This window comes from Balearica regulorum, chromosome 2, assembly GCF_011004875.1.
Source record: "Balearica regulorum gibbericeps isolate bBalReg1 chromosome 2, bBalReg1.pri, whole genome shotgun sequence".
NCBI classification, from domain to species: Eukaryota; Metazoa; Chordata; class Aves; order Gruiformes; family Gruidae; genus Balearica; species Balearica regulorum.
The window spans coordinates 106876987-106896271 of record NC_046185.1 but is presented as its reverse complement, the minus strand read 5'-3'; the positions used below and the strand labels follow the sequence as shown (position 1 = coordinate 106896271).

Below are 19285 nucleotides of genomic sequence, written 5' to 3'. Positions count from 1 at the left end.
GGGGAAGAAAAAGGGGTTGTTTCTAATGTAGGAAGCAAGCATATTCTTCTGATAGAAATTAATAGATGTGAAGAGTTCCTAAAAGCTCAGCAGGGCCACGTATAAAACAGCTACCCATATAAACATTTAATTTAAATTATAATATGCTTTGGCATCCAGGAAAATTGCTCAGCACTTTTCATATTTTAAATATAATTCCTATTGCTAATACGTAAAATCTCTGTGGAGCCATCCTTGCTTACACAGTTTTAGAGAGTGACTAGAGACACCAAAAAATGATTTCCCAAGAGGTTTGTAAAACCATTACTTAAATTTAGGGTTCAGTTCAATAAAGAATTATGCTGTGTTAAGGTTTCTATGGAATTTAGTCATAAAAAGTTTAGACTGTACTAAAACCTAATTAATTCTGTGGTTTTGGTATTCATTGAAGCCTCCTTCCCCTGTGCACAAATAGCTAACATTATGCCCTGAAAGGTGTGCATGCCAAAAAGGTGGAAGAGGATATTCTGAGCTCAAAAGACTATAGAATAGTAGGTCTATTAAAAAAGGGAACTTTCTCAAATAATTCGAAAGATAATAGAGCTGCCTGCAGGCAGCTTTTACTTGCATTCTGGTCAATTATAGGGATTTATGCAACTATTTATTACACTGGTTAAAATAAATACTTACCACATCAATCTGGGCTACATATGGTACCCATGTAGCATCTAAAGATGAAATATGCTCAAAAAGAAATTACCGACTTTTGCAGTACATACATTAAGCTTTTGTAGTGCCTTCCCACGCAAATATTTCATGTGTAAATACTGTTAGCAGTTACAAGGATTTTTCTGAGACTTTATAATGTTCACCCAGATCACCTGAGATTCTTGAACGAGCTTGTTAAAAATAAGAAAAAAGCTGACAAATATTCACTTAAAAAAATAAACCACCTGAGCTGAAGGCAGTGAAGGCAGCAAAACAGGAGGTATTTTTCTAATGTATTGGTTCCATTTCTGCCACCAAAAACAAAGTCCTCCACCCATTGCAGCTCTTAGCAGGAAACATTTCTAACCTGTGCATGGAGGGAGATCTTCCCCTGAACTGATACTGACCCGTACATTTGCTTCGTGCTGGTCACATTCTGCTGCTTCAATGTAGCCCACAAATATTTTTGTTTGAATTGCAGCCTGGCTACCATAGCCATGAGAAAAATCTTTGAATGACAAGTAACTTGTCTATTGAATTGAATCCTTGTCTTCATAGAAATAGGAATGCTAAAAAAACAAAAAGGAAAAAGCCACCACTGATTCACTTAATTTTAAAGAGTGATAATTTTTTTTTGGGGGGGGGAGGGGTGTAATAATGTTATTTTGCATTTCATACCAAGAACGGCAGCTGCCAGGAACATCAGATAGACAACGGGAAGTATCCAATACTAGTGCAAGCAACTGTGCTTGTAAAATTATCTAAAAGGCAACTTCTGAACAAGGGGAAGCTTTAAATTACAGGTGAGAAATTTTTTTTTTGCTATTTTTAGACACAGTCTTTGTTTTAAAGACATCTGTTGGAAGCAAAATAACCAAACTGACTTGCACAACCATGCAACTCTATTTTTTTTCTCCTTATGGCTGTGTTTTCTGTGTTACATATCAAAGAGCATTAGTACCACTAAAGGAGCTGAATGCAATTTCTTAAATAATTCATGTGACAGATTGCTTGCTTGAATCAGTTTGAGTTCCTTGAGATGTAATTTTTTTTTTTAAAATAAAGTTAAGGCTCTGCATAGATTAGAGAATTTAATATTACTTAAGGATCTTTACTAGCCAGCTTCTTCTATACTTATTTGTTTTTAATGGTAGGGCAAAACATAAAAAGCTTAAAAACTTGACAAAATCAGAAATACTGCCACAGGCTGTTAAAACATTTCTTGCATACTGGCAAAACGTGGCTTGCAAGGCAGTTATCCACCTTTTTTTTGGTGAGAAGCTGCTTTTCTTTTTCAGACAGCTCACAAGATAGGGATTGAAAAAAAAAAAAAAGAGGAAATACTAAGTCACTTTCAGTAATCCAACCCTTATTTTCCTATCTGTGATTAAGTGTGCACATATTGGTGTATATATAACTTTCTTCCCTCTGAAATTATTTGAAAGGAACTGGTTTACAACTTAAAAAAAAAAAAAAAAAAGCCCAGCATTTTTTTTTTTTTTTGCCAACAAATCTTTGCAGGCATTACATTTGCATTAGCAATAAAAATATTGCAATAAATCTTCACCTCACAAAGCTTTCTGTAACCATCTGTCAGGAAATCTGTATTAGCCTGGAGTAAGCATCACTTCATGTACACTTTTTTTCTTACTCTAATGTTAAAAAATTTCAGTTTTAATGATGATGTGAACTCATTTCATTAGATAGAAATTAGAAAAATGTGCAGAATGCACACAGGGCTGTTCAGTTAATACATTTAATGGTAAGGCTTTAAACATCTAATTTACGGTGATTGTCTGTCTCGATCCTGGCAAACCGCATATCCAAACTTTTCCATGTCAGAGTTTCAAGACATTTGCCATTCCTGGCAGGAACAAAGGTGGTTGTAATTCGTGGGACGGGAGAGGAATGGGCTCCTCGGCTCCACGGTCTCACCTCCATCAGCACAACCTCTGGCCCCATTGGCTGGAAACCCACTGCCCTCAGTCTCTATATAGAGCTCCCAACCCAACAGGAAATTACAGTGTTGACGGGTTCATTTTTCTACAGTGACATCAAACATTTATAGTGACACATATAAGAATATATTATATATTTATATAAATATATAAAATATTTATATAAAATATATAAATAAATACATATACAAAATATGGCATTACTTTCCAGAGAGATGTTACATTTCACAGGCCGCCTTTCCTTATCCAGATTTCATTGTCATACAGAATTTGTCATGAAGTTCAGTAAACAATCAGCCTCAAAAAAAAAAAAAATTGCCAGTCTTCCTTATGCAAAACCATCATATACCAGAACAAAACCAAATCACTTCTCTTCCGATTAAAAGGGCATGTAACATCATGGCAGACAGTTGGTTTAAATATTTAAACCCAATGGTTCCTGTTCCATGCTTAGATGCAGGCAAATAATTTCTACCAAAGTCAAAGCAAGCAACAATTGTGTGCAGCGTAAATGAAACGCGCGGGTCTTAACACGCGGGTCCACGATCCCCCCATCTTGTCAGCATTGTTTTAAACAGGAGTTCCTCATACAGAGTACGTGCTTTGGTAGAGTGTACCAAGACAACACAGAATAGATACAGCTTTTCAAAATAAATAAGCAAATTCAAAGGGTGGTACTGTAATGGCAATTTTTTGTTCATGAATATTCTATATTAGTGTGAGCAGGAAACGGAGGAAATGTAAGCTCTGTTGCACAAACTGAAGCAAAGGACAGACAGAAGAATGCTTTACCGAGAGCTTCAGTGCAACTGTTATCCTTTCCAGTGGCATAATTCAGTGATGGGTACATTACAAATACCAATAACATAAAATAATTAAAAAGAAAATTAAAAATTATTATCTTGGTATTTGTAGTTACTTCAAATAACAAAACTTAGTATCTTCTGAAAACACTTCCTTCGCTCCACAAATTCATTTCTATTATCTAGAATAGGTCAGTGTGTATGCATATGGATCTATACATATTTGTAAATCATTCCATACCCTTACTTTCTCCTTGCATACAGAAGTATACACTAGAAGTATGGTGTAGTATTTGGTATTCACGTTACATTTAAATAAAGTTTATTAAAAAACAATTATATTAAATACAGACTAACAGAATATTCATAATATATTTTACAGAAAAAATAGCCATGTCTTTATTTTAGAAATATGTTTCTTTAAAAAGTTCTTTGAGATTTTTATAAAACTTTTTACCCGTGAAGATAAGTTTCCCGTCAGACCTGTAAAAAAGCTTAACCTTTAAATCCTCATGGTTTTTTTGTTTTGCTTTTTTTTTTTTTTTTGCTTTAATATTTTTACAAGCTTACAATCTATAAATTCTTTAAAATAAAAAACCAGTATCTTTCGGGATCAAATTGGTCACAGGCCGTTCTTTAAAAAGTCAGTGGAGACTCCCTGAATCCATTCTGAAGTGCCTTTTGTTTTTCTCTCTCTGGGTATCAATAGTGCAGGTTTACGTGGGAATTCAGAGCTCCCTACAAGTCCTATAGGAAGCCCCACGCGTGTCGGTGGAGGGGTGCAGCTGCAGCAGCGTCCGCAGAGGCTGCAACTCCCCATCGGCCACAGAGACAGAGCTTGTTACTCCACGCACAACGCAGTCCACAGTGTTTGCCCAGCCCCTCCAAGGTCTCTGTGAGGTCCAGTGGCCACGCACAGATGCCAGAAGAGCTGGCACCCAGCCCTCATTTGCTTTCCAGGTTATAGCAGTGGACATCTCCTTTTCCCTTCCCATCGTACCCGGGAAGCGGCTGTCCATATTTATCCACGCACCAGCAGTAACCTCTCTTTCGGCCTTTGGATGGGCGACACTGAAACAGAATAAAAGACCCAGTTAGCATTATTTTTGCTTTTTCAGCTCTTAGTGTTATATAGCAGGGATTCCTGCTCATTTGATCGCTGCACTTCCATATCCTGGCCATATCTGACAGAATCAAACAGTGTATTTATTACCACTACAAAGTATTACAATAAAAGCTTGCCGCCTCTGCCCGTCAACCCCTTTGGGTCTAATTATAATAAAACTGCTCTAAGAAGTACCAGAAAACAGCCTTATTGCCCCCTTTGAATAGCAGAACTACTTGCACCAGTACAGGCTGATGACTGGGACCCATCTTTGGAAAAGAAAGTTAACAGATTTGTTCTACGCTAAAGCACAGGTCTGGCAAAGACAGCCATTGCAGCAATAAACACCCTTGGCTTGCATCTGCTTGATGGAGGAATTTCAACACTGTAGTTAACATTTATTAAGAGATACATAATCCTTCTGTAATGGAGTTATCACGTCAACAACTGTTAGGTGTACTAGAACTTTACATGTATATTTTCCTATAAATAAGGTTGCTTATATACCAGTCTGTAACCTATGTCAGCTTTAGAATTTGCCTGGTGGAATTTGCCAGCAATGCTGACCAACCTGAAACTACCACTAGAACAGCAATGACACTGAACTTCTTTAGAAATATGCAGTAAAAATGTATTATAAAGTCCAGTAAGTACTAAGTAATGCTTTCCCCAAGGCACCAAGAATGTTAAAAAATGGACTAAAGGAGATGACTTGCTGCAGGTTGCATTCAGTATGCAACCCTGGACACAGTTACATACTGTGAACCTCTGGTACCCTGAACTCAAAAGACACGTGTCTCCAGGACACAGATTATCTCACTAGGTTTGCCATGGTCAACCTTATTGCCAAGGCATAGCCTCCATGTCAGCTCAAGTTTTGAGATTTGGTGATACAGGATTTGCTGCAAATGCTAACAGAGGTGGCTGTTCAGTCAGGACAGACTTACAAAGGAGGCAGTGACACAAATATACCTAGCTTTTCAAAGACTGAGGTTTCATCTGTTGCATCGCCAACATGAAGGAAGATAGGCTAGACTGAAGCCACTTGTGGCCCTCAGCACTGTCAGGGCTGTAATGCAAGCAGAGCAAATGCTGCCTTTGAGATCACACTCATAGCAATTCAAGTATTTCAGAGGTTCGGGCTGGTACAAGTCAGGTAAAGTTTGCCGTTACCGCTCAACTGCTTGTTCTCCAGAGTCTAACAGGCGCGTCCCCATCTCCCATGTGGATATGGCAGTGGCTCACAAAGCAAAGTGTCTTCTCCATGTGTAGGTACACAAGGAAACATCAAGCAAGTGCTGGGCTGCCCAAAGTGCCTGATCCTTTCCACATCTAGTTTAGGACCTCAGGCAAAAAGGTGGTATCTGGGACAGAACTGTGAATATGGGTCACTCCTGGGACAGCCTGAACCAGCAGATTAGCCTCTGAGCTAAGTAATTTGTGGCAGCATGGAGTAGGGTAAACAGTCCTCCTCACTTGGAACTTGTTAAAGAGATATGGGAGCAGATCACACATTAGACACAAATTTCGGAACAAGTTTCCATCTTGTTTATTTTATTTTAGAGTAAATGAGGTAATGTTAATCACTATAACTGCAAATTAATCTACCTTTGTGATATATTTTTGAGTAAGAAGCCCAATGCAGAAATAATACAATGCCTTCTCTTGTCTGAATTTGCAGTCCTCCTGCATTAGCCCTATGCAAATGGATGGCAGCAGGATGACAAGATCGAGTTTAAAGTACATATCAGCTTATTTTAGGAGAGGGTGAAGAAGTTCAAACCTACTGAGAGAACAGCTACATTAATAATTTGCTAAACTATGTGGTTAGCTGCATTTGAGTTCTAGTTACCTGTTCAGCTGGTTTTCTGCACTAAATCTTTAAACATAAGTTTTACAACTGTATATTGTCTCAATAGCCTGACTAGGGCTTGTGCGTACTCTCCAGGATTTCTGTGAATGGCTGCTCAAAGTCCACTGACGTCAATGGGAAATTTCCCTTCAATTTTGGTGGCAACTGGACTGGACTTTAGCTTAAGTGGTATTAACATTTAGCGACTTAAATTCTTCATGTTCAAAACTCATACATTCATAAACAACAGCCTTTGCACAATTTAAATTTTACAGAAAAGGAAACTGAGGCAGCAGTTCTTGAGCTGTTTTTCCCAAGAGCAGGCACAGATGGAGCCCAAATTAGAGCACAGGGCTTCTGGCTGCCAGCCTGGTGCTCCAGTAATGAAACTACACTTCTGCTAATAATAGTAACACAGCCTCCCCTTTTAGAAGTACTATATGAAGTGTGTTACACAACTCTCGCTGATTCATAGGCTTGCATCACTCTCAAAACAAATGATCAATTAAAGTTATCTCATGCTGTTGGAGGTTTTGATTGCTTTTTACAGTTGCATAATCAATTTTCGGAATTAACTACAACATGAAGTTAGTCTGCAGGAACACCTTCCCTACTACTAATATTTTTTTTTATTATTTCTTGTAGACAACCCATTTGGAAAACAAAATGCTTAGATCATTCCACAGCTGAAATAACGCTCTGTGAGCAAACAATTTACCTTTTCCAATCTGAGATTTTGTGCTACCTGCTCAGCCATGGCATCAGTAGTAAAGCGCTTTTGATTCAAAAGTGATGTTTTTATCTTGAAGCAGCTAGCTTGCATTCCCTGCAGAAGTGGTGGACGGTTCATATGGAAAAAATATATATAAATATCCACTGTTCTGAATTTTGTACTCCATTTCAAGGCTCTGCGCAGCTCTTCTGTATGACTTCAGAAGTCCAAAAAGCTGGAAAACTGCCCAAGCGGTGGAGCCAATAATTACTTTTGATAGAAACACCAGCTGCCAGCTTCCATGCCACCTGCCCCTCTCCCTTCCACAAAGAAGTGCCGCAGAGGCATTTGTGGGGCACAGCAAAACATATGGTATCCTATTGAATTCCTGGTCAGCCCAGAGGTCTCTGTGGAGCTACAACTGTGGTCTCCTGGAACAGACTGCAGACAGCACTGACATACACCTCAGGCCGTTTTGGCTCCCACCAAGCCCAGCTCTGTTTTCAGTGGAACAATGCCAGCTAACATTTAGGTGAGTATCTGGCTCCGGTATACAAATATGGGGCAATTACTAGAATTGCCCCATATAATAATTCTAATTTCATCAAAACCTTTTTTTCCATGCTTGAGGCAGAAATGTGCCTGTATCAACCTATTCCATGTAAATATACCTATATACCACAGTTGAATAGTACAACCTTACATGTGTGATTTATTAAGACAAAGAGTTCTAAATTTTAATAGGCCTGATTTAAACAAAGTTTATATATAAACACAAGCTGTGAAATATTTTTCATGTTATACCCTGACAGATAAATTTATGTTCTTAAAATTGTTTCACACATGCAAATTACTCCCTATGGTTGTTCCTCAAAAGTCAATTTCTAGATGTGCAGAAATGTCTTGAAAAATAACTGCTTTCAGCTTGACTGGAAGAGCAGGTGACGAGGGAGGTAGAATATACTAACATGTGAAGTGCCTCCTGAATGAGTTTTAATGGTTTCCAGAGTGGTCATAATTATAAGATTCCTACCATCACACACCTATCTACATTATCATCCTAAGGCAGTGCTTTTGGCAGCTGTTTCCAGAATTAAAAATACCTAGCTTGCACTCATTTTTGGACAGATTTACTATCTATTTCCTAACCTATTATTCTGAATTTTGTTGTCACAACAGAATATAATTGAATTACAGATTGAACGCTGCTCATAATAGCAATGAAGGAAATTAATAAAATAGCCTAGCATTCTGTTAATGAGATTAGACACCTGCTCACAGTGCCTAAAATATTAGGCCTACATGTTGATGCTCCAAAAAGAAAATCAAACAAATGCAATTGTTGCATTGCCTTGCAGACAGTGGATTCAGTCTGGACAAGACTCACTCACTTCTCAAACTGATGCTTTTTTCTAGGAGTTAATTCTACAAGGGCAAGTCAAATGCACTATTTTTGGTTTGTATTTTGTTTGTATGAGAAGCAGCCTGCCCCTGTAAGCCCCACCTGTGAAGGCCTGTTCCCAGGGTTGATTAAGGTTCATTTACAGGAGAAGCACTCCAACTGCATTTCATATAGAGTATTTACTCACATGGACTCCATTTGCAGGCATCTCCTGCAAGATCCTGAGCTGTCTCAAACTACCACTGAAACTACTGGGACCTGTGTAAATTGGCATGGCGCTTGACAAGGCTGGCCAGGTATGACAGTGCCACTTCATCCTCTATGTTTGCTGTCCTGACAGGCTATTGCACAGAGCACAGGAACCTTTCCTAAAGCAGTTTGAAAGTGTTCAGGCAGCACAAACACTACACGGACGGCAGAAGCATGCCTTTGCTCCATACCAACACCTTATTCTCATAAACTAACTTCTAGGAACAAAGACTAGGTAAGGGTATTATCTGTCTTTCCTTTTTTTTTCCTTTGTATTTCCTGTTTTTCCTCCCTCAGTAGCAGAACTATGACTGCTCTTTAAAGTACAGTCATCCTTTAAAGTAAGGCACTTTAATACGTGCTTACTGTGGATTTGATCTACTGCATACACATGCCAGAGACTGCGTGCAAACCACTACCTTTTTGCTGATGAAGCAAAAACCTCAGAGTCTGAAGACAGATGAAAGGAAGATCTACTGAACAAAGTAAATACCAATCTGCGGTCTTCTGTAATACCTAGAAAAGGAATAGGGCTACGGTACGCTTGTGTGCCTTGAACACATTTAAATGATGTGCTGTTCTAGAGCAGCTAAACAAATGCTTTTATGGCACAGGCACAAAACACAATCCTAACCTTGCTCCACATAACAGTCCAACGTATTTTCTGAACAAACGCAGACCGAGATGTGAGCATTGCTCTCTGCTAGTTTACGCACAGCGGGACGTGAATGACACGGGCTTCTCGAAACTCCAGATGACAAAAAGAAACACTGTCCCTGCTTGGGAATTGCCACCACCTGCTTGGGAAAAGCTGCAGACCGTAGACAAGCTCAGCAGCACGCATCGAAGGTCAAACAGCGCAGTCAATGTTGGGCTGATGGCAGAAGGGACGGTTGGAAACCTCACCCCTATTGCAAATGCCCCACCTGACACTGCCAGCTTAACACAGAGCTCCAGGGAATACCCGGAAGGGAAAGACTGTTTCTAAGAAAGCTTGAAGCCAAAAAATGGAGAGATACCATTCCTAAAATAAGGTTGCCTGGTTGGAGGTTGGCCTCTCACTTCCAACCAATGAACTGCATTAGCTAGTAACACAGAGTCAGCCACTCCTTTGGTTACCAGAGAAAGTCTGCCTCGTGTAAACCCAAACGGGAGAGACAAGATGGTCCACAAACAAAACCTGTCCTTACAGCAGGTATGCCTTGACAAAAATCTTAAAGAAACTTCTGAATTCAGGAAATTTTTGAATTATACCAAGAAACACATTTGGAGGAAGATCACTAACTCAGTACTGGAATTAGATGGGATGTGGACACTAAGCAAAGAACCTGGCACATCTTGCACTTCCCCAAGTTCCTGAATAAGCTTCAAGGGCAGCATTGAATGGGAATGCTGCCGTAGTTCAATCTGACACAACTAAAGCATAAATACCTGCAGTTTAGGTCTGCATTTGTCAAGAGAGGTCACAACCCCAAAACCAAAGAGGGCTGAGAAGCCATCCTTGCTGCAGAGTAACTACTAGATGTATCACTTTCATGATAACATGACCTGGATTTTGGAAGTGATCTGTGTAGCCCATAAAGGACAGATATATACCTTTCTCAAGTTGCTTTTTGTAATATGATCCAGTGCAGTTCTTCTAGGAACTCTGAAGCAGCTATTTACAATTCAAAGCATTGATCTATTGCAGTCATATGGTGACTGCAACATTTAGCTCTGTGGGTTATTACAGAGGCACTGCTTTTTTTAAACCAAAGGACATTAGTATCTAGGACACCAGCCAACCCATGTGTGATTAGGAATGAAGTTTCTCAAATGAATCTGTTGTCATGACCAACAGAAAATAAAAACACTGTCCCCACTTGACAAGGTTCAGCACTATCAGATCAGGTCCTAAAACTGGAAATGAACTAGTTCCTCTGTAAAATGATACATAGTGCTCCTTGCTGGCAAGATCCTTCAGCAAAGATGCAAAAAAGGTGAAGTGCATTCATTGAAATGATCAAGACTGTACTTACTTGCTTTTTCTTGTAGAATCCCTTCTTGTCACAATTTGGAATATGAAAACCCCTGGGACTCAAGACATTCAGGATCTTTAGGTGGTTTAAAGTGTCTTCCATTTCTCTACGACAGGGACCCTGTTAACAAGCATGTTTTAGAAAACACAGATGAAACTTCATTCCCAAATGCTGTCTTCGACACAAGAGTTAAAGGGCAAGAAGCATAAACCCAAACAAATCTATTAAAAAAAGGGATGGCTGGGTATGTCAAAAGGCAGACGATTCACAGATAAAATTCTGACTTTCTGCGTTATTCAGAATAAACCAATTTCTAAATACTGAAGGTCCTAAGCTATGCTGAGGCACAGACTGGCATTTCCAGTTGAAATCTCAGCCACATATACCTACGGGAAGGCTTAACCAGTATGTAAATCAATCACATATAACATAACCAAGGTTTGGAAAAGCTGGTCTTGCACCAAGTGGGAAAAGAAGAAGGTAGGCAACTGGAAAAACACCACTTGGTAGATTTTCCCTAATGCCATTTGATTTTCATGATTCTGCTGGATTTGAAACCTTAATTGAAATGGATTATTTGAAAACAAGTAGTTTGGCATAATGTACATGTATATAGAAAAATACTGCAACTTTGGCAACAACTCCCAATTTCAACTGGACCAAACGGATGCAACCATGCAAAGGAATGGGTGCACACAACATTCTCATTAGACAAGCATGTAACTTTTTCCCGCACTTTCTCCATCTTTAAAAGGCTGACAACAATGTAGTGAGGATTAGCTCTAGGACAACAAACCAAAAAGAACTTCCAGAAGCACTTTTAAGAGCATATCTCAAATGCCAACTAATTATTTCTCACTGCAGCCCTTCAGGGTAGGGAGTAAAGTGTTACGAGCCCCACTTTGCAGTCAGAAAACCAGGAGCGGAGGAGTTCACGTTTTGCCAGAAGCCAAGAAGGCAGTGTCAGCAGTGGGATCGGGATTCAAGAGTCGCAGCCTACAAACTCTATGCTTAGCTATACTCCTGTCTGGGCACATTACTGACTTGGTCCAACAGCCCACTTATTCTGCAGAGACCTGAAAAAATTTCTTTGCATGGTTGCATGGGTTTAAAATGTTTAACTTGCTGTATCAACACAAAGTCTCATTTGGTGCAATTTTTAATTACTGGAGTAATGACATTTATATTTTCAAGTGGTAATATTAATAGTTTGCTTATGTAAAGTGCCTTTCATGTGAGTGTCTGAAAGCATACGGACTCCATAGTTCTACTGGAGTTTAAAACTGATTTTTTTTGTTAGCAAAGACCTTCCTTGCTGCTTTCATATGTAAAGCTCTAAACATGTGCTTTAAATTGCTGCTCTTATTGGCATTCCTTAAAAAAATTAAACTGCTCAGACATGCTGACTGCAAATCACACACGTTCAAGATGTGGTCCCAAGGTAGGCCTACAAAAAGATCAACAGCTTTTATCTAATTATTATTTTGAAGCAGGCTTCCAAAGTCAGCAAGATCAATACCAAAAGCTAACATGCAGACACAGCTAGAAGGGCATTTGCTGACAAAGGCACCTGTCCCCAATGGACTTATTTCTGCTTCTTACAGACACCAGCAGCCTAAGTTGGTATGTCTTTGCTCATGGGGCCCAACTACCATGTAAGTGAAATGTTCATCCTAGTTAAGACCAGACCCTATTTTCTCAGAGCTACCAAAGCTCTTTTTTTTTTTACTGTAGGAAGTTTACTTCATGTTTTTGGGAGGAGGACACCTTGGAAAGGAGATACTGTAATGTTTTTACTAGACAGCTGGACATCAGTGACAAACTAAACACTTCACCACCCTTGCTGTGTTAACTTGGAGACCACACTCTCTTCAGATACAACTTTCCACCTCATACAGGTTTCAAAACCTTCTTTTGCAGATGGGAAGCCACATCTGGTTTCACAACGACTGTTTAGATGAAACACCAAAGTATTTGGTGTTTGAAACACCAGACATATTTTTTTAGGCCATCTGGCACAGGCATAAGGATAACCACTGGGGTTATCGAGGATGTCCAGGAACAGGAATTACTCTCCCCTCAGAATCACCACCCTCCGGCTGCCCTGCAAATCCACTGGGCAACAGTCAGTAGGAGGCAATGGCAGCTTGTATGCCTGTGAGCCTTTGCATTTAGGCAGTGGCACCAAACAATGACTGCAAGTGGAGGCAGTGTTCAGCACATCATACAAACAATGACTAATCAGTCCAGATACTAGTCCTTCAACCCAGCCTAAGTTTATCTCCCTTGATTTGCGCTTTGGAGTGTGAACACATTGCCACTACACTGAATGTGAAACATCTTTTTTCCATTATGGCAACCCAATAGTGCTGTTTGCAACCAAATTTAATGATGACACTATTAAACCTGTCCCAAGTCCAGTCACACAAATGTGTGATAATGACAGACGGAACAAGAACTTTCAATCTCTAAGAAAGTACTTAATGAAAATCATACTAGTATCAACGTAAACATCATTGCGTTAGGCCTCCAGGTTTTCTGAACCTGATCTGCACAGTTTGCTGATTGTCTGCATTTGCAGATCCAATAGTTTTACCGGTTAAACAGCCAGAATGCCCTAAATGGCTACAACAATTACCACCATTTAGTTATTTAGTTTAGGTATTTATCTTGTCTTACGCACAGCACGCGTATACATACACACACATGTGCACAGTCACATGCTGCGAAATGTCTTTCCATTTACAAAAGTACTTACGTATTCAGTCTCTTGTTTGGATTCAGAAGAGAAATTCAGTGTATCTGTACTCTGCGAATCATATTCCACTTTATAGCGCTGCGTATTTTTGGCTTGCACTTTCCTGATGATATCTATTTTGGTGTGCGGTGGATGTGATTTGGAATCTGGCACCCTGTGAGAGTTTGGGATGGCCTGATTTTCTACGCTGCTGGTGCTCCGGTCATCTTCTTCTGAATCACTGGAATTTCCTTTGAGAAGAACGAATGCAGTGAAGAAACAACGTTAATCAACTGGCAGCTGCGTCTGGAAGGGCAACAAGCCACTAGATCAGTCTACGTGCTTAATTTGCCTTTACAAAATAGCAACGCACAAAAAAAGATGAACAATTTAGCATTCCGCATGCATCAGCACCTTTGTTGGCAAGAGATGACTTTTGTAACTGAAGCATCCCCTTGCTCCCGGTAGCCTCGCAAGGTACCCCACTTCACCGCCCGCGCTGGCAGCCCAACACCTGAAAACTAGCTACCTCCACTTCGCTGCAAGCCACCACCGCCCCGGTTTCTCGCCCCTCGGTGTCCGCTGCAGTTCCGCCCGCCGGCAGGAGGGGGCGGGTCTGCGCCGCCGGCGGAGCGGCCGCCGCGGGAGCGGGAGCCCGCAGCAGCCCCACCGGCGCCGGGGGCGCGGAGCCTTCCCCTCCGCCACTGCTGACCCACGGCTGATTTAATCGACTTCAGTTAAACGCGGCTGGCTTGGGTAACATGGGCTGTAGCGTGACTCTCTTGTCTTCCCCGGGAAGGTAATATTTTTTTTTTCCCTTTTAAAGAGGCGTTAATACAATAAATTCTACCACGTTGAGTTTCACAGTTCTAGTTAGCTATTTTTAACACTTTAGTTTTCTTGATTTTATTCAACATACGGAACAGGAAAGAAAAAAAAATAGCATGTTTTCACTTTTCTGCTATTAAAATCAGAAACGTTTCTAAGTGGACAAAATACATTTTAAAGGTAATGGACAAAAAAATGCCATTCATTCTGTAACGGTGTCAAAGGACAAACATCTGCTTTCATTACGAGCTTCAAAAATATTTTCTCTTTAAACTACCATCCACAAAAATACAGGAGAAGCATATTTTTCCAAAATACTGCATAAGCCCAGTGTTCCTGTACCTTCTGAGGTATTTGTCTACACTGCATTTCTCCTGCTTAGGAGACTCCTGCAGTGTAACTGTAACTGGCTCCATTTCCTCCAGGGAATGTTTCAAGTTTAGATATTTCTATCAGCTAAGTAGCCAAGTCCCACTAGTTGCTGCATTGGCTGCTGGCCACATTTTTTGTGTGCGTGTATGTGCGTGTGTGAAGGAAATCATATTAGGAGTGCACAAAGATAACTGATGTGCAAGGAACATCCTGGAAATCTATATTAAAATATTACTTGATGGCTCACTGAAAAACCACAAAAGCCAAGAAAGTCAGTGCTAAACCTGAAAGCCCACGTTCACGTAGCCCATTGACTCACACAGGCAGTACAGTGCCACTGCCAATACACAGGAACAGGGGAGGAACATGAGGAAGAGGAGGAGGGATCCGAGTTTACATCTCGGTACCAGTGGTTTTAGTGTAGCCACTGCTGGCAATGGACGTAATTGGCCAGGAAAATCCAACTCCCAGTGCAAATGGATTAAGGAAGCTTAAGTCTTAAATCTAAATTTCCTGGCTTTTGTGGGTTTAACTCAGACTCTCAGCGGTATTTGAACACATTTTTGGTGGTTTAATGTCCTGTTTTTAAACAGTGGTATTTTTTTCCACATTCTCAATGAAGTTTGCAAGAAAGAACACAATAAAATGTTATAAACCTGAATCTCCTAAATATAAATACTATGTCTACTAGGTTTTCTGCAATCAGTCCAGTTCATTAGTTTGCCTCCTCTACCAAAATATAAGTAGAAAATACTCTTAATGTGAATTAAACAACTACCAGGCTGGTCATTTCAGTTTAGATAGACCATCACATTTCAATTCGGAATGGATGTAATGACACATTTTAAAACGTAAGGTGTATTTGATTAACTCAAAAACTTGGTGCCATGTTAGCTTTACACCCTTGTAACAGAAACAAAATTGCTATGAGAGTTACTTGCTCTCTTTTAAAAAAACAGATTAGAAGGACTGTACATGCACACTGCTACTTAGCACTTTAGTGCCCCGAAAAAGTGAACTGTAAAGTCAGTGGCCTATTAGAGTTGTTGTTAAGAAGATACTGTAATATACACCAGCCCGTACAGATTTCTAGCAATTTCTGTAAACTAGAAATCACTAAAAGTGTAGCACGTGATGCAGGACCTAGCTGTGTGTAAGGGAGATGATGTGATCCTGCTCATGGAAGGTGTGCACCAGGGAGTGTTGGATTTCGAGCTGAAAGCAGAATGGTTCCTGTGAGGAAACGGGCACTATGTGTCACACAGGTTCAGCATACTTCTTCCTTCTTGCACCCCAGGTCTGCAACCTTCACTCCTTGAATGTGAACTGTAAGGGTCCCACTTTGCACTTTTTAAGGAATTAAAGGTCCTACTGATTTCAAAATCAGAGTTCTCTCTCAGCCAAGAATGCAGAAACAGGAACTCATTATTTTGACTATTTAGGCTAAAAATTGAAAGATTTTCAGCAAAGTGCAGCTCTGTCTTCCCCTTTTTCCTTCTCTAACAGTCACTGTTAAAAGCACTACCCCTCCATTAAACAGCACAAACTCTCAAGTACAGAGGAGACGCCCCTTGTTTCCAATTCATGTGAAGGATGAATATTCAGAGCCAAGTTCATGTGATAAAGGAAGCTGCTCCATGTTCCAGTGAGATTTAAAACTTCAGTGAGTACCTCTGAACTCTGATTCAAATTGCCGCAGCTTGGGAGCAGCACGTAAATAAGTATAATAAGGCATCTCGTACTCTCGTAGCAGCCAGTTAACTGGAGCACTGGTGCCACTTCCTCAGCTAAGGAAAGGCCAGCCAAAGAGTCCCTGCAACCTAGCAGAAAAACTCCTGGCTTTTTAAAAATGCAAACAGTGGATAGCCTTTTGACACAGTTTTCTATTAAACAAGTGTTAACATACTTGCTGTTAGTTAGCAAACAGTTTAATTAAATCTTTGCACAGAGGGACTGTGCTTTCTTGATCTGAATCCCAAATTTCCCTGTCTTAAGTTTCCAAATGTGCATGCTAACAGAACTTTTTCCAATCGTCCCTTCCTCTTCAAACAAAACAAAACCTGCTCTGTGAATGTCTCATTTACAAGACATGTAAGAGGATGTAAGAGGAAAGCTTCGTTCGACCAAAGATTTATTTGCAGTGCAGGCAAAAAAACAACGTCCTCTTAAATACCGCTGTGCAAATGCTTTGTTCCGAATAACCACCTTCCCGGCCCAGGGGAATATTTAACTTTTTTTTTTTTCTCTTTCTCTCTCTGTGCTCAGCCACGCTATAGCGCAGGAGTTAGCCCACACTCTCCAGTTTTCTCGCACTCTCTTTCCAGGAACACTGGGGACAAATCGCGAGGATTTCACCCTCTCTCCATCCAGGCTCTGCAGCCTGGCAGCCGCACGCACCCGCAGCAGCAACATGCAATTCCTCCACACCCCACACCCCCCCCCTTTTTTTTTTTTTTAAAAAAAAAGGAGCAACTCTGGCTCTTTTGCGAGGAGCTACTCCTTAGCATCAGCGTTGAAGAAAACTAATATATACATAAACAAGGTAGAAGAGGCAAATCTTCCTTTCCTGCGGCAGAGGCACCCCGCCTTCAAAACGATCTCGGCCTGGGCTACGTGGCTGCCCGAGGAGCCCCCCGCGGACCGGCAGCCGGCCGGCAGCGCCGGGCAGCGAGCGAAAGGCCTTTCCGGAGGACCAGGTCTGCAGCATGCCTGCCCGCGCCTCCCCCTCTCCTGCTGCGAGCAACTTACCTTTTAACTTTATTTAAAACGAACAAACAAACAGAGGCAAAGAAGCAGCGAACAGGAAAAGAAGGGGTGCATGCACGCGATCTCTTTACGCTTCTTCGCCCCCGCCCCGAGGCGCAGCCCCCTTACCTGCAGCGTGCGGTCCCGGCAGGAGGAAGGTCCGCAGCTTGCCGCCCGCCGTGGCGTTGGTGCAGAGCCCGCGGCCCTCCAGCAGCGCCTGCAGCGGCCGCGCCTCCTCCCGCCGCGGCTGGCAGCTGAGGCCGGCGCCGCAGCGCTCGGTGTAGATGCCGCAGGGCTGCCCCTGGCGCAGGGCACAGGTGAGGCAGCAGCCGCAGCCCGGCTCCCGCACCCGCTCGGCGCAGTCGGGCTGCAGGGGCTTGCACTGCTGCAGCGCCCGGGCGTCGCAAGGCTCGCAGCGGACCACCGGCCCCGCCAGCGCCGCGGCCGCCGCCGCCCGCCGGACCAGCAACGCCAGCGCCGCCGCCGCCACTGCCCACAGCACGCCGGGCCGCGGCACCATGGCAACCGGCGGAGGGGGGCCGCCGGGAGGCGCCCCCGCGCACCCCCGGCCGGGGAGCGGGACGGGCAGAGCCCCGCGCGGGCAGGGACACGCCGCCGCTCGCCCTCGGGAGCGCGGCCGCCGCGGGCGGAGGGGAGCGGAGCGGAGCAACGCGCACAGCCCGCGCCGCCTCCGAGGGGCTGCGGGGAGAGGAGCCGCCAGCTGCTCCTACCCCTACCAGGGCGGGGAGGCAGGAGAGCTGCGCTGCCGGCACACGCACGCCGACCCTCTCTTCAGCCGCCTGCCCTTAATCACATAAAGGTAGTAAGAGCTCGCTAGCAACAAAGGCAACTTTTTCCTTCTTTCCCCCCCCTCCTTCCTGCAGAGCGCCTGAATCACTTGGCTCGACACTAACTTTTTTTTTTTTTTTGCCACACACAACACGCTGGAAAAAATTATAAAATAAAACGCCTTCTAAAAATAATAATAATAATAAAAAAATTAAAAATATTTAAAAAGCCAAACCCAGACGGTCCAAAAACGCTTCAGAAAAGAAAGAAGGAGAAAGAGCGGAGGTGAGGGAAGAAAAAAAAAAAAAGAGGGGAAAAAAATAAATTAAGAAAGCAAGGTTCCCTTCTTTTTATTCTCTTTGCCGCCTGCCGTGCGCCTCCCTTCCCCGCCACTCTGCGCCCATCTGCCCCCTCGTGCCGCCCGGCCCGCCCTATATAGCGCCGCGGCCGCGGGCCCGCCCCGCGCCATGAATAACAAGCGGCGCGGCGGGGCAGGGAGCGCCGGCTCTCGCCAAATCCAGGTTTCGGTCACGGAGGGCGCTGGGAGGGCGGGGGGAGGGGGCGGAGGAGGGCGCGGCGGTGCCGGGGGTTTATGGGCACTTCTTAGAAATCAGCTGTAAGGGGTACGGCTTTGGGGAGAGGGGCATGTCGTGTGCCTTTTGTTTCAAGAAAAAGTGGTGTGTGCGTGTGTCTGCGTTCGCTTCCTTGGCACCGGCAGAGGAGACACGAGCAAAGCTCGCGCAGAGTGCCCTTTTTTGGACTCCTGTCTACAATCCTGTCTGCTTTGGGGCTGACTGAGAGCCCCGGCCATCGAGGAGGCGTGCCTCTGCTCACACGCACACGCACACACACGAACGCACGCAGGTTCAGGGCATACCTTGGGACCGGCTTACAGCTCACATGACAACTGCGTTTCCTAGGAAGATGAGAGGAAATGTATATGCGCACACGCACACACACGCTTTTGCACAGATACTGCTCTCTGGCACAGGACTCGGTCCATGTGGTGCCCCAGCCTCGTGGATCTA

The 19285-nt window shown here is 42.7% G+C and overlaps 1 protein-coding gene across 1 annotated transcript; it reads right to left on the bottom strand.

Annotated features, from left to right (window-relative positions):
• Positions 1 to 3964: 3964 nt before the first annotated feature.
• On the bottom strand, positions 3965 to 18663 carry IGFBP3 (insulin like growth factor binding protein 3). The gene is made up of 4 exons (XM_075745253.1): positions 17598 to 18663; positions 13545 to 13774; positions 10787 to 10906; positions 3965 to 4519 (listed from the first exon to the last, which is right to left on the bottom strand). Exons 1-4 carry the CDS (start codon positions 17986 to 17988, stop codon positions 4394 to 4396), a joined length of 867 nt encoding a protein of 288 aa, XP_075601368.1. The 5' UTR covers positions 17989 to 18663; the 3' UTR covers positions 3965 to 4393.
• Between the last annotated feature and the right edge of the window lie 622 nt (positions 18664 to 19285).

Bases quoted from the DNA above. Each gene is read 5' to 3' on its own strand.
- IGFBP3 (XM_075745253.1), bottom strand. From the start codon at position 17,988: ATGGTGCCGCGGCCCGGCGTGCTGTGGGCAGTGGCGGCGGCGGCGCTG. The intron at 10,907-13,544 runs GTAAGTACTTTT...GCTTGTTAACAG, and splicing joins CCAAACAAGAGACTGAATAC to GGTCCCTGTCGTAGAGAAAT. The intron at 4,520-10,786 runs GTAAGTACAGTC...ATTCTGTTTCAG, and splicing joins GATTCTACAAGAAAAAGCAA to TGTCGCCCATCCAAAGGCCG.